Source organism: Girardinichthys multiradiatus, chromosome 2 (genome assembly GCF_021462225.1).
Source record: "Girardinichthys multiradiatus isolate DD_20200921_A chromosome 2, DD_fGirMul_XY1, whole genome shotgun sequence".
Lineage (NCBI taxonomy): Eukaryota > Metazoa > Chordata > Actinopteri > Cyprinodontiformes > Goodeidae > Girardinichthys > Girardinichthys multiradiatus.
In genome coordinates this window covers 642,124-657,235 of record NC_061795.1, presented here as the reverse complement: position 1 = coordinate 657,235, position 15,112 = coordinate 642,124, and the positions used below count along the sequence as shown (strand labels likewise).

At 39.3% G+C, this 15,112-nt stretch overlaps 1 protein-coding gene across 3 annotated transcripts; it reads left to right on the top strand.

Annotated features, from left to right (window-relative positions):
- The first annotated feature begins 3,407 nt into the window (after window positions 1-3,407).
- On the top strand, window positions 3,408-10,813 carry hapln3 (hyaluronan and proteoglycan link protein 3). Of its 3 annotated transcripts, none has more exons than XM_047347032.1 (5): window positions 3,408-3,478; window positions 4,095-4,240; window positions 6,354-6,743; window positions 7,670-7,972; window positions 8,044-10,813. In XM_047347032.1, exons 2-5 carry the CDS (start codon window positions 4,108-4,110, stop codon window positions 8,319-8,321), a joined length of 1,104 nt encoding a protein of 367 aa, XP_047202988.1. In that variant the 5' UTR covers window positions 3,408-3,478; window positions 4,095-4,107; the 3' UTR covers window positions 8,322-10,813. The 3 variants fall into 3 exon arrangements, with proteins under 3 accessions (XP_047202988.1, XP_047202998.1, XP_047202979.1); XM_047347042.1 differs by having other exon boundaries at window positions 3,435-3,478; window positions 4,100-4,240; XM_047347023.1 differs by lacking the exon at window positions 3,408-3,478 and adding an exon at window positions 3,563-3,662.
- Window positions 10,814-15,112: the final 4,299 nt, after the last annotated feature.

The following is a 15,112-nucleotide window of genomic DNA, read 5'->3' as shown; positions in this document are numbered from 1 at the left end:
GCTTCCTGGCAGACATTTAAACATTTTGGTCAAAACTGACTACATAACTTTATCTTCTTCTTTTCTTTTGGCTTTTCCCTTTCAGGAACCGCCACAGCGAGTCATCTGTCTCCATCTAACTCTACCTTGTCTCACTGTGGGTATGACTTTCTTTTGGTAATGCACTGTATTGTTTTGGTAAAATAAAAAAACATACCTGCTGAAAAGATGGCCCAAAAAAATGTCTGTTTGATTCCATTAAATCATAAACAAAATTTCTTCAGTGTTTTAAAAGATTTTAGCCAGATTTGAATGTTCTCTTTAGAAAAAGAGAAGCTTCTTTCTATTTTCAACCTTATTTCTTCGCCGAGGCATATTGAAAATAGAGGAGACTGATATCACATGTAAAACACGACTAGTACTTGCCAGAAATTCTACAACTCTTTCAGTCTTGCTCCTGGCAGCTTCCCTGACCAACTTACCTATAATTCTTTCATACATTTTAAAGAAACATCCAGATTTCACAATGTCACTGTTGTCCCATATATTCTCCAAGTAATATTGTCTGTGTTCACAGTGCCATGGTATTTATTCACTCACTCACTCACTTAAATTAGCATCAATAGACATAAACAAGACAGCACAAGTCACAGAAAACGTAATACAGGCTTAGGACTTTATTCACGCTTGCTGTGGGTTCTTGTTGCATATTTGAACATTTATGAACATTTAGATCCTTTTGATTCTTTGCAACCTGTCTGCATGAAAACTATAACATTAGCTAAAGATGCAAATTTCAAATACCATTACCCTTTGTCTAAACAGATGCATTTCATACAATATAAACCTTTAGCCAGAACTGAAGACCTGTATTAACAAAATCAGTTGTTACTATTTCTGTCTGGCTGTTTTTTTTTTCCCCTTTTGGACAGGATCAAAAAGAGAACATCAGTAAGATGTTTGCCAGGCCTTTTGTGGGGTGAGCAAAAGGCCAACAAAGGGATCAGCTGGGAGGACCAGACTGCTATAAATGTGACAAAACTTTGAACAGCAGCTTCCATCTGAATGATGGGGAAATGGGGGAGAAGATGCTGTACGTGTTCAGGTATTTGTATTGATCTGGCTGTACTCAACATTTGTATTTCTTGTATGTTTTTGAGGAAGATAAAGAGGTTTTAATGATCTTCTTAGTCTTTAAGAGGTCTTGTAGATAGGAAGGAGCAGTTCCAGGATACTGTTTAGCTAGTTCTAGGGAAATCCAAGGTTCCCAGGTTCTCCACTACAGGAGGAGAAATTTAGTCCCTCTGGCGAGCTCTTGGTCTGCCCTGGTGTCTGCTCCCTGTGGGATGTGCTAAGAAAACCTCCAAAGAGGGTAGCGTCCAGGAGGCATCCTGATCAAAGGCCTGAACCTCAACTTGTTCCTTTCGATGTGGAGGAGCAGCAGCTCTACTTTGAGGTCCTCCTGGATGATGGAGCTTCTCACATGATGGAGGAAGCTTATTTTAGCTGCTTGCATATGGGATCTTGGTGTTTTGGTCATAATCCATATCTTATGGCCATACATAAGGCCCAGTAGGTAGAGTAACTGGTAATCATACGAGATACATCTAAAAATACATGAAATACATCTAAAAATCTCCTGCTCCATCCTGCCATCATTTGTGAACAAGAGCCCAAGATATGTGAACTCTGTCTTTTCAGATAGAGATTGACCTAATTTACATTTTTCTAGTTGAAAACTCAGGAGCTGACTCTCATCCTGCCCACTTGGCACATCCGCTTGAACCCACTCCAGTGCATTTTTAAGGTCATAACAGGTTAAAACCACATCATCTTTAAAATACAAAAATGACCTTATGATTCCTAAAACAGGCCCTGTCCTCTCCACCACCATGTCTTAAGATCCTGTTCATGAACACCCCAAACAGAATCTACGACAAGGGATCACCAACCCACACAAGGTACAAGATCAAATTTCTACCAAAAATGTAGACACAGCTCTTGCTTTGGTTAGAGATGGACTGGAAAGCCTTAAAAAAAAACAGCACCCCATACTTCTGCAGCTCAACCCACAAAATCCCTCAGGGGAGAAGGTGGTGCGCCTGCTCCAAATCCACAAAGACATTCAGGAGGATTAAAGATCCTCAAAGTGCTTCTTTCACCTCCTGATAACATCGTCTGTCTTTGTCAGTAGACTCCCACTAACTTCTACACACTGTGGGATGGTGTCTCCTTTTCTGTGTTGTTGCTTTATAAGTCCTAAAATGCCCACGGAACATGAGAGAAACTCTCCTGCAGGTGTTATTTCAAAATGGGAGCTTCTGTCATATGTTCCATTAATTTTAGCGCGTTCAGATCAGTGCATAAAAAGCAAAGCAATCCTAGACCACCACACTACCACCACTATGTGTGGCCGGTCAGTATAATGTTATTTTTCTGAATTGCTGTGTTAGTTTTAAGCCAGATGTAGCTAGACACACACTTTCCAAAATGTTTGACTTTTGTCTGTTCCACCCTCAGATTTTTTTGTTCCAAAAGTCTTGAGAATCATCACCAAGATGTTTTTTTGACAAATGTAAGACAGGCCTTTGGACTTATGTTGTCAGCAATGCCTTGAAACTCTTCCATAGATGCAATTTGTTCCCAGTTTATTTCTTATCTTATTCTTATCCTAGAGTGATTTGGGTAATCTAGTCACTGCTGGGAAGGTCTGCTAATTTTCCATCTTTTCTCCATTTTGTTCACTGGAGTCCCTAAGCCTTAAAAATGGCTTTGTAAGCCTTTGTTTTTCATCAGTCAAGAAATGTATCTAAATCGAGGCGTGATGTGCTCCTTTTCGATTTCTTTTAGCCTACTTCATGTTGTTAGACAGGTTCTATATAAGGGATCTCTTAATTCTGTAGGTCAGACAATTAAGTTATCTTACTCAGGCTTTTTCTCTCTTGTAATAAAAGCTAATTGTTAATATGAAAGATTTAAGTGTGACAAAAGAAACAAAAAGAAGAAATCTGGAAGGGAGTGAATACTTTTTTCACTGGACTCGGTGTTAATTGCCTTTTGCTAGACATTGCATGTGCTTGGAAAAACAATTAGCTAATTTACAATAACCTGATTTATGAACAAGTTGAATCTTCAAGTATCCTCTGGGTTGACCTTTTGACCTTTTGAACTACAGAATCGTTTCACACTTGACTTTATCGTTGCTTATTCATTTTATTCAGACTCGTCAAGTAGCTTATTTGTGTCAGTAATGAGATTTATGTTCCAGAACCGTTGAAATAACTCGCACCGTCCGGTTATCAGTGTAGTTTGTGGTCACTGGACGTGCACGCGCGCGTGACAGATGAGGTCACTCCTCACTTCAAAGGGGATCGCCTGGGCTCGTGACGTCGGCGCGCGCTCCCGCGGAACCAGGACGGTTCTGGCGGCGGAGACTCGGCAAAAGATGAAGAGGACGTGAACTGAGCAGAAGTCGCACAGGACGGACAGCTTCTCATCTGTGAGTGACATTTTCCCCACGGAGGGACTTTTTCCACATTCTTTTCTTGATAGTTAACACGTTCTGTGTTTGAAACACGTTTTTAATGTGGTTTATTACAGCTTGAGGGATCAGTTAAAACTCAAAAAACTGTGACTATCCACGACGCACCATGATTGCGTTGAAAAAGAAAAACATCTTATTGGTATTATAACACGTTTATAGCATTTCTAGCTCTTACCTGCGGAAAGAAATATATCCACCTAATTGAGTTGCTGCGTCTTTAAAGCATCCTTTATTATCAGCAGTACCTTTTAATGTCTCTTATTTACAATTCCTAACTTTTTATTTAAAAAGCCTAAATGATCCCAGAAAAAAAGTACTTATAACTGTCACCTTTTGCTTCATAATTACAGAATTTGATAAAACGTACGTTTTTATTATAGCACATGCTTAAATGATGTTGTTAAACTGGTTTTAGTACAAGTGAGGCTTACATCTTTAGCATTGAGGCTTATTTTGTTTTACACCCATTACCGTTTTTCTTGCATTGAATGTATGGTTATGTCATAAAAAGTATATATAAATGAATCTGAGTTGAATAAAGAGGAGTGTATTTTGCCCATCTTCCCCTCAGGGTAGACGGCGTCATGCTGTATCTTTCACGCCCCCTATTGGTTGCCTGCCTGTACCTGCTGCTGCCCTTGGGCCAGAGCAGGAGCTTCGGGTACAACAACGGGTTTCACTACGAGGACATCAGCAACGGGAACGGAAACGGAGAGAGTAGGTGCTCTTTGTGGGTCTTTGATTAAATGAAATGACAAGGCTTTGCAGGTATTTGTCTATGTGCTTCTCAGAGTCAGATGAGCTTCAAGCAACATATGATTACATTATAAGAAAGCTGGCTGGAAATGACCTGGATGTGGGAGAAGGAGTACTCTGTCATTTATGAGGCTCAGTCAGCCAGTGTTATCAAAGCAGAGTTTTCCACAGAGTGATGTTGGTCTCCTTTATGTTAGGATGTTGTTTTATCCTCCTTTCCCCTTAATTAGTGTCTAAGTTCATGTTTCTGCAGCTTTTCTAGAGACATTGAACCAATTATATTATGGCTTTGTGCAGTATCAACAGTCAACAAAAACAGCTAAATATACCAGACTATTATAACCATTCTCAAAATCACTGGAAATATATATTTAGTTAATATCTCATTTTGTATATGAAACATGGTTCGAACCTTTAAAGCTTTTCACATGGGACTTTGACTTGTCAAAACGAAAGAATATGAAGGAGAGTAAAAGTATAATGTTGGGACTTTTAACACCAAATTTCATTATTGCCATGTTGTTCTTTTTTATAACAACAGATATCCAGGATAGAATAGAATCGGAGATAGTTAAAACCTGTCTCCACAGCACGAATTTAAGATCAAGATAAACTGTACTGTGCCCTAGGGGCAATTTGTTATGTAGCCAACAAAGAAGAAATCCAAAAGAAAAGTAATCAATGCAATATTTCAGTTTGTTTCATAAATGTAAGTTAAGAATGAATCAACTTTTGGTTGACAAAAGGCAAACAACAAAGTGTTTATACTACTAATACATATTTCCCAGTGTTGGTAGTTGTGGAACTAGCTCACAGTTCAATTGACACGGATTCAGATATACTAGTTTATAGTCATTCGCCTATTTTATCAGCTTCTCTAAATCACCTTTTTTAGTCTGCTTTGTCTAGAAAACACTAAATAATTCAGATCTAGCTTTTTGCAGGTTTAACTTAACAAGAAACGTCACATGATGACAGTCTTATGGTTATAGTTCTGCTTCTACTGCGTGGACTTTATTAAATAATTTAATAATGGCTTTAAATGCTTATACAATTGTGGCTTTGTAAACCTGTTCACATGCATTACTGATCAACGAAAATAAGATCTTTTTAAAAACTTTTCTCATGTAGAATTCATCAAATGTTTAATGGCATTACTCGGCATTAGCTGTGTTATAGTATAGGGAGTCCTGGTGGATTTTCTTCTTCTTTCATTTGCTCCCTTTTGGGGTCACCCTAGCAGATCATCCACCTCTCAGCATCCTCCCATGTCATACCAACCACTGCATATGCTCTGTTACTTTCCTCTTTTCTCTGGCAGCTTGACATTCCCAGTATAACCACTCTCTCATCTGCATCATATGCAACCATCCCTAAACCACACACCATAGCAGGTCTTCCTGGCATCTTGTCAACCGTCCTTTTTCACTCTCGCACCCATTCTTCTGTCACAAGTCACCCTTGACAATGCTGTTGATGCACTACACAGTGTTTCCAATATTAATAATATTTACCTTCATTCTTTGCAGCTTCAATGTTCCATCTGTCTCCCTCTCATGTACAAACATATTTTGTCTTGCTTCTACTGGCCTTCGTTCCTCTTCTCTAGACGCTACCTATCCAAGCTTTTTTTCCTCTTACCCATACTCTCACTAGAGATCCTCAACGTTATTGTCACTGTTTCATTGTTCTTGTACATGTCCTGCATTTTGGTCACACTCTTCCTTCCCAAACTTAAATGACCAAAGCTCTTTTTTCTCTAGATATGCAGACAAGCTCCTTTTGACTTTGTCTATATTTCTCCATCAATACCCACAAAACAAACATTGTATCTACATTTTCTTGATCTAACTTCAGCATCATTTTTCACTATCTTCATGGGAAGACCCATCAAATCTGTCTCTTTGCTTACTACTGTGTACTTCAGCTGGAGCTGTCATTCCCTTGGTCTTTCCCTCTTACCTTCTGTTGGTCATTTAATGACAACTAGTTAAAAGCAGCTCATTTGGTTTAAAGTCACTCAGTTTCAGACTCTGAACACACGACGTTTCTTGTCTCTTCAACCTTTTTCTAGTTTATTTCAATGGGATTCGTCTCCATGTGGAATCGCCCCAGCATTCAGTGTCAGCCACCAGGGGGAGCAGTGTCACCCTTCCCTGTCACTACCGCTACGAACCCGAACTGAACACACCACGCAGGACCCGGGTCAAATGGTCCTGGTTGCCTGCCAACACCATCACCTCAAACGAAGCCTTTCCCGTGGAAACTGAAGTTATGGTCGCCATGGGCAACCGTCATCGCAGCTACGGCAGCTTCAAAGGCCGTGTGCGCCTGCGTCGCTCAGCTCCAGGAGACATGTCTCTTGTGATTAATGAGCTGCAGCTGAACGACACCGGGCGGTACCGCTGTGAGGTGATCGACGGCCTGGAGGATGACAGCGTGACGGTGGAGTTGGAGCTGAGGGGTGAGATGCACTTGAGTTTTGGGCTTAGCAGTGCCTTGCGAAGATATGAAGACTAATAATAAAAAAACACTTTCACATCAAAACGCAAACTTTAATGTATTCTAATTAGATGAACACATTCATGCATCATTGAAACTGCTTGTATAATAGGCCTATTAACAGATTCTTACACCTGAGCTGCGGATCTCTGCAGCTCACCCAGGGTTACCACGGGCCTCATGTCTGTTTCACTTTATTAATGCTCTACTCGCTGGACTGTGAGTTTAAGTCAGCGGCATCTAAAGAGTCTCCATGATGCTGCTTGATCATGAATGTTCCCTTACAAACCTCAGAGGCCTTCACAGAACGGCTGGATTTATACCGAGATTAAATCACATACATCAAGACACTATTTATTCATTAGATGACTTCTAAAAGGCAGTTAGTTGTAAATGTAACCAAATGTAAAAAGGTTCCAGCAGTATCAATATTTTTGCAAGGCAGTGTAGATGCACCATGAAACTGACCAGATGATTTGAACCTTTATCAGATGCTGTAGAAAGTCTGGAAATATGATTGAAAATTATTTGTATCACTTTAACAAAAAACGCTGCAGACAAGTACTCTCATGGAGCTGTTTATAGGGTTTACCCTTTCAACTACTACCTGATGATAACTTGGTTTAAGAAGCGAGTTCATTTTAGTCAATTAATCGTTTTTACCAAACACATTTTTAAACCAAACCCACTCTTCACTACACCTTTGGAGATAATCTTCTTTTATAGGGTGTCAATATAATGTTTTTCAGGTGAGGAATTCAGGGACTCAGAAGGTTGCATTAATATATTCTAGTTTTGATGTTCAAATTCTAACTTAGTGTTAGTGAGACTGATTTAGGCTGTTTTGAATTGTAAGAATTTGTGTTGTAAAATACTTTTGCTTTCTAGGTTTTGTATTTCCCTATCACTCTCAGAAAGGACGCTACCATTTGAACTTCTTTTGGGCCCAACAAGCATGCCTGGATCAGGATGCCACTCTGGCTACATTTGAACAACTCCTCACAGCGTGGGAGGAGGGGCTGCACTGGTGCAATGCTGGTTGGTTGGCTGATGGCACAGTGCAGTATCCCATCACAGTCCCACGGCATGGTTGTGGAGGTGACAATTTGTCTCCTGGCCTCCGCAGCTATGGACCAAAACATCGGCTTCTTCACCGATATGACGCTTTCTGCTTCTCGGCTTCTATCAAAGGTCAGTATGAGTACCTGACAGGTCTAAAACTAAGAATGTCTTTGTTTATTGACCATTGTCCTCTGCTTTAGGGACTGTATACTACTTAAACTACCAAGGAAAGCTAAACTTCACTGAAGCAGCCTATGCTTGTGCCAGAGATGGAAGTCAGATCGCCAAAGTGGGCCAATTATATGCTGCATGGAAACTAAAGGGATTGGACCGCTGCGATGCGGGCTGGTTGGCTGATGGAAGTGTTCGTTATCCCATCACAAATGCCCGGGCTAACTGTGGTCCACCACAGCCAGGGGTACGTAGCTTTGGGTTCCCAGCTCCACACATGAAATTTGGTGTGTACTGTTATCAATAGATGCTGTCACTCACAACAAGCCTGGGTCCAAAGTGGCAGGAAGACAGCTTCTATATTTCTTTGTTTTTAAAATGGACACTGCATCTTTAAAAGACTATTTTCTAGCATTGAACCTGACTGTCAGTCAACTGTTTTTTCTAATCAACGCACGTCCATTTTGTGAAACCTCTCCAAGTTGATACAACACAGTATGATTAAAAGGATGTGGATACCACTGGAGCACTGCATCATCTGTTCAAAATTTGGGAAGTTTTCCACCACAGCTTCTGCTACATGACTACAGATAGTTGCTATAATTATTCACATTAATACCGGTCAGGGACAGCTGTTTGGTAGGATATTGGTACCTTACCATGCAAGAGTATGAACATTTGTTGAACTTTTTCACATTTTGTCACAAGACAACCATAGACTCTATTTTATTTTATTGGGACTTTATGAGATAGACCCATGTAAAGCTCTGCATAATTGTGAAGTGGGATGGAAATGTTTCAGGGTATTTTATATTTTATTAGAACAAATTGTGGCCTGCATTTGTATTTGTATGCAGCCCCCTTCAGTCAGTAATTTGTAGAACCGGATTTTGTTGTAATTCCTTTAGAGTATGTTTCCTTGCACATCTAGAGACATTTTCACCCATCATTTTTGACAAAATAGCTCAGTAAGATCGGATGAAGAGTTTCTGTAGACATCTCATCTCAAGTTTTGCTGCAGATTCTGAATTGCTTTTAGCTTTGGACTTTGACTGGGCAATTCTAACACAACAATGGGCTTTGATCTAAACAACAGATGTAGATACAACTGAACAGTTTAGATCAGGGGTGTCAAACTCTGGTCCTCAAGGGCCGGTATCCTGCAACTTTTAGATGTGTCTCTGCTTCAACACACTTGAATCAAATTATTAGCTCATAAGTTGGGCTCCCTAGAACCTGGGTGCATGTTGAGGAAGCAAATTAGCCACTTCATTCAGGTGTGTTGGACCAGGGACACATCTAAAAGTTGCAGGATACTGGCCCTTGAGGACCAGAGTTTGACACCCCTGATCTAAACTGTTCAGTTGTATCTATAACTGTAAGTTTACTATTGTTGTCCTGCTGAAAGATGAACCTCCACCTCAGTCTTAAGTCTTTTGCAGCCTCTACAGGACTTTCTTCCAGAATTGCCCTTTAAACAGGCCAGCTTCCCTGTCCCTGCTGAAGAAAAGCATCCCTGTAGCATGCTGATGCTATACCACCATGTTTCAGGTGGTGGCAGTATTGGTATGTGCAACAAGAGTTTTCCACCACATGTCACAGAGTCAAAGTGTTTCTGTTTGATCAGATCACTTTCTTCCACATGTTTGCTGTATCTTCTACATGGCTTGTTGTAAACTGCAAATGGGACACAGCTAAGAGTTATCCTGTCAAGAGATTCTCCCACCTGAGTTGTGCATCTCTTGTCCACATCTTTCAGACAATTTTGAAAAAAATGTTCTTCCACTTGAAAGTTATGTTCTACTTTGTTGGTTTATCAGAAAAATCCCTAAATATAAAATAAATATATTGACATTTGTGGTTATAACAGGACAAATTAAAAACTGGTGTGAATACTTTTACACAGCACTATATATTATGGATTTGCTCCAAACAATCATGGAAGCAGGAGAGGTCATTGTTCTGCAGGCCAGTCAGGTTCTTTGCACTAAGCTTTGAAATCATTGTGCCAGGTTCAAATATAAAATTCTTGCCTTAATGTTGGTTGTACTTTAAGTAATATAAAAAAAATGTATGTATCTGAAACACATATTCATGCTTCATCATGTAGTTTTACATTTTGTTTGTCAATAATACAAAAGGTGGTATTAACATCTTCTCTAACGGCAGTTTTTTTGGCCACAATTAGCTAATTTTCATGGAAATTGTTCAGAAAACTAGCAGACATTTTTGATTCAGACCCAGCACCATTTACAGCTCAGTTTGGTTTGGAAGATTAGTTTATTTCATTCAAGCCACAACTGGTCATCGGTCTGTCATGTAATATCTAATAAAATCATTTTTAGAAATTACACAAACTCATTCAGCAGTGTTTTCTTTGCACTATAGTCAGCTAATAAACATCCAGTGGATTTCTCATACTATATCCTCAGTTTTTTGGGTTTTCTGAAGGCGCCTTAATGATTTAGAAAGCTGATGAGTTTCCCATCATTTTTTGTGTTTCATCCATAGATTTCCACGTTGTGTTATTCTGTACTATATAAACATCACTGCTGTCTTTTAAAGAAGTCAAATTTAATGTTTATGAGTGAATTACTGTGATGTACGTCTGTTGTAAATGTGTTAATGAGTGGTGCTCTGTGCATGACAAAACAAGATGCTGTGAGCTGCCCTTTATTCTTGTAATATATGAAAATACCTTGTAAAAGAAGAATCGTTGTTCTTGTTAAATGCATGCCATTTTTGTCTTGTCTCTATGCATCTGTAATATCTGTTATGAATAAAACACTTCTGTAAATATCTACTTGCAAATACATTTGTAATTTGAAAAGTGTCATTTAAACAAAATTCTGCTAAACTCATTTATCATCCTTATGTTAATTTTGCATCCTTATTGCTTGTTCATCTGTCTTTGTGAAGAAACAAGGCAGCAAAATTGTACCAGAGATCTAGATTTGGGGCCCCTAATCTTCAGTTTTGAAAGTTTTAACCTGCAGGATTTTACAATATGCCATTAGTCGACTATGGTTACAATTTAGTGAAAATGCTCCTCTGTGTTAATAACTGCTTTTATTTCATATTTAATATGCTGATGTCGGCAGACTGAAGATATTTAACACAGAACTCATAGGCCATAGTGATAATGGCTGTTTGTCCTTCTCTTTAAATGTATAGTGTAACACATTGATCAACAAATCTTACAGATTTATGTCAGATTAGTTTTACAAAACCTACAGTGCATACTAATCTCATGTTTAGCAGAAAATAATTGACTTGGTGAATACTCTCTATCAAAAGACGCATCACCTTTTCCTCTTACTGTGGGACATTAAATCAGACTAAACCTTTCATGTTTTACGTCAGTAAGGATTATCAAAATTTGCCAAATGCCAGAATATTGCTTTCTTCCAAATCAGAAGTTTATATACCTTTCCTTGGTATTTGGTAAACCTACTTTTTAAACTGCATGATTTGGGTCAAGGATTTTTGATGTTCTTCTACAAGGTTTTGGTCCATTGGTGTAACTCCAGTTTGTGGGCCAACTTGCTCACACATGCTTTTTCCAACTCTGCCCAAAAATTCTCTATGGGGCTAAGATCAGGACTGTGATGTCTACTCCAAACATTGATTATGTTGACCTTCACCACTTCACCGCAGCTAATATGGCAGTATGCTTAGGGTCATTGTTTATGTGGAAGACCCTTCGGCACCCAAGCTTTATCTTAATGGCCGAGCTCTTAAGATGCTGCCTCAGTATTTCCTAAAACAAAGTTCATTCTTTGTGATGCCTTTTGTTTTGTGAAGTCCACCAGACCATTGTGCAGCAAAACACCCACACAACATGATGCTGTCACCTCCGTACTTCACATTTGGGATGGTGTTCCTAAGCTTTCAAGTGTTCCTCTTTTTTTCCCCAATGTATTGATTGTCATTACGGCCACTGCAATTTTAGTGTCATAAGACCATTAAAAGGTCTTTGTCTCTGAGTTCTATTGCCAACTTCACTCTGGCATTTTTGTTGCTTTTGGAGTAATGACGTCTTCTCTGATTGGCCTTTCAACCTGTGTCGGTACAGGACTTGATTCAGTGTTGAGCCATCGATTTCAGACTTTTGCTATTGATCTAGAGTTGATGTGGCCATTTTCACACCGTCTCATGAACACAGAACCTGTCTTCTTTCTGAAAATATCATGCCTGGACATCCCAACACGTTTCATACTTGCATTGAATTGTTTAAGCAGATGAACATGGCACCTTCTGGCATCTGGAGATTAGAGTAAACCAGACTTGAGAAGGTCCTTTTCTTCCTTTTTGGCTGATTAATGCTATTATTTTTCCAGGATATCATACAAAGAAGCAGTTTGGTTCAAATTCAGTGCCTTGCGAAAGTATTCGGCCCTCTTGAACTTTTCAACCTCCTGCCACATTTCAGGCTTCAAACATAAAGATATAAAATTCTAATTTTTTGTGAAGAATCAACAACAAGTGGGACACAATCGTGAAGTGGAATGAAATTTATTGGATGTGTCAAACTTTTTTAACAAATAAAAAACTGAAAAGTGGGGCGTGCAATATTATTCGGCACCATTACTTTCAGTGCAGCAAACTCACTCCAGAAGTTCAGTGAGGATCTCTGAATGATCCAATGTTGTCCCAAATGACTGATGATGATAAATAGAATCCACCTGTGTGTAATCAAGTCTCCGTATAAATGCACCTGCTCTGTGATAGTCTCAGGGTTCTGTTCAAAGCACAGAGAGCATCATGAAGACCAAGGAACACACCAGGCAGGTCCGATATACTGTTGTGGAGAAGTTTAAAGCCAGATTTGGATACAAAAAGATTTCCCAAGCTTTAAACATCCCAAGGAGCACTGTGCAAGCAATCATATTGAAATGGAAGGAGTATCAGACCACTGCAAATCTACCAAGACCCGGCCGTCCCTCTAAACTTTCATCTGGAACAAGGAGAAGACTGATCAGAGATACAGCCAAGAGGCTCATGATCACTCTGGATGAACTGCAGAGATCTACAGCTGAGGTGGGAGAGTCTGTCCATAGGACAACAATCAGTCGTACACTGCACAAATCTGGCCTTTATGGAAGAGTGGCAAGAAGAAAGTCATTTCTCAAAGATATCCATAAAAAGTCTTGTTTAAAGTTTGCCACAAGCCACCTGGGAGACACACCAAACATGTGGAAGAAGGTGCTCTGGTCAGATGAAACCAAAATCAAACTGTTTGGCCACAATGCAAAACGATATGTTTGGTGTAAAAACAACACAGCTCATCACCCTGAACACACCATCCCCACTGTCAAACATGGTGGTGGCAGCATCATGGTTTGGGCCTGCTTTTCATCAGCAGGGACAGAGAAGATGGTCAAAATTGATGGGAAGATGGATGGGTCCAAATACAGGACCATTCTGGAAGAAAACCTGTTGGAGTCTGCAAGAGACCTGAGACTGGGATGGAGATTTATCTTCCAACAAGACAATGATCCAAAACATAAAGCCAAATCTACAATGAAATGGTTCATAAATAAACGTATCCAGGTGTTGGAATGGCCAAGTCAAAGTCCAGACCTGAATCCAATCAAGAATCTGTGGAAAGAGCTGAAGACTGATGTTCACGAACGCTCTCCATCCAACCTCACTGAGCTCCAGCTGTTTTACAAGAAGAATGGGCAAGAATTTCAGTCTCTTGATGTGAAAACTGATAGAGACAAACCCCAAGAGACTTGCAGCTGTAATTGGAGCAAAGGGTGGAGCTACAAAGTATTAATGCAAGGGGGCTGAATAATATTACACGCCCCACTTTTAGTTTTTTATTTGTTAAAAAGGTTTGACACATCCAATAAATTTCATTTCACTTCACGATTGTGTCTCACTTGTTGTTGATTCTTCACACAAAATTAGAATTTTATATCTTTATGTTTGAAGCCTGAAATGTGGCAAGAGGTTGAAAAGTTCAAGGGGGCTGAATACTTTTGCAAGGCACTGTAGGTCCACATGTGTGCTTCCTTTAAACTTCAACGCTGTGAATCATCAGAAGTTTACAAAACCTCAAATCATCATTTGGGTTCTCTCAAATTGTTTAGTCAAACACCTATCTTATATGTACACTTCTGAATTTGGAGAGAGTAGTAAAAAAATCTAATTATTCTGGAGTTTAGCAAATAGAAGTCACTTTGGTAACCCTAGCTGACCTAAAACAGGACGAGCTTAATCTGATTTATTGTGAGACGGTGAGAATAAAAGCTTATGGGTCTTTTTATATGATTTATGTAATTTTCTGGTTTTGTAGCTGTGGTCCTGATGGTGGATTAGTATAAATATCTGGTATCCAGGGCAACATGCAGTGTACAGGAGAGGGGAAGAGGAGTGTGCAGACTGAGTGGAGTGGGTGGAGGTGAATGTCAGGGGTGATCTATGACTAAAGGATAGCAGCAAAAGTGAAAGAAAGTTTACAAGATGGAAGCAACAACTGTACTGGTATATGGTTTGGAGACAGTGGTGGCAACAAAAAGTCAAGAGGCAGAGCTGGAAGTAGCTGAGCTGAAGATGTCATTGTCACTGGAAGTGTCCTGAATGGAGTATGATTACCTTTCAAACTGTTTGTCTGGTCTAAAAGATTCTATTACTGTTTAGGATAATGCTTCACTATGCAATGCAACTGTAAACAAATATCATTTTGCACAATAAAAATCAAAAAAGATAAATTAACAGAATCACAATTGCCGTAGATATAACCATAAAACAATAGTTTTTTGTAACACGAATAACATGTTCAGGTTGTATTTTTACACCTCTGAGTTTGAATTTCATTTTTGTTATAGTCCAAATAGCATTACTTGTTGGGGCCTCAAATGTGTATTTTGCTTCTGAAGCAGGAATGCCATGTGTGCATATTTAGGTGATGTATGCCACTCTGGTCAGGATGCACTGAAGTGGAAGGAAAATATTACATATTTTTCCATTAATTGTTTTATTTATTCTTAATCTGAAAAGTATAGTGTGCATCTACATTCAGGCTGCTTTATTCTGATACCCCTAAATAAAACCCAATGCAACCAACGGCATTTAGAAATCATCTAATTA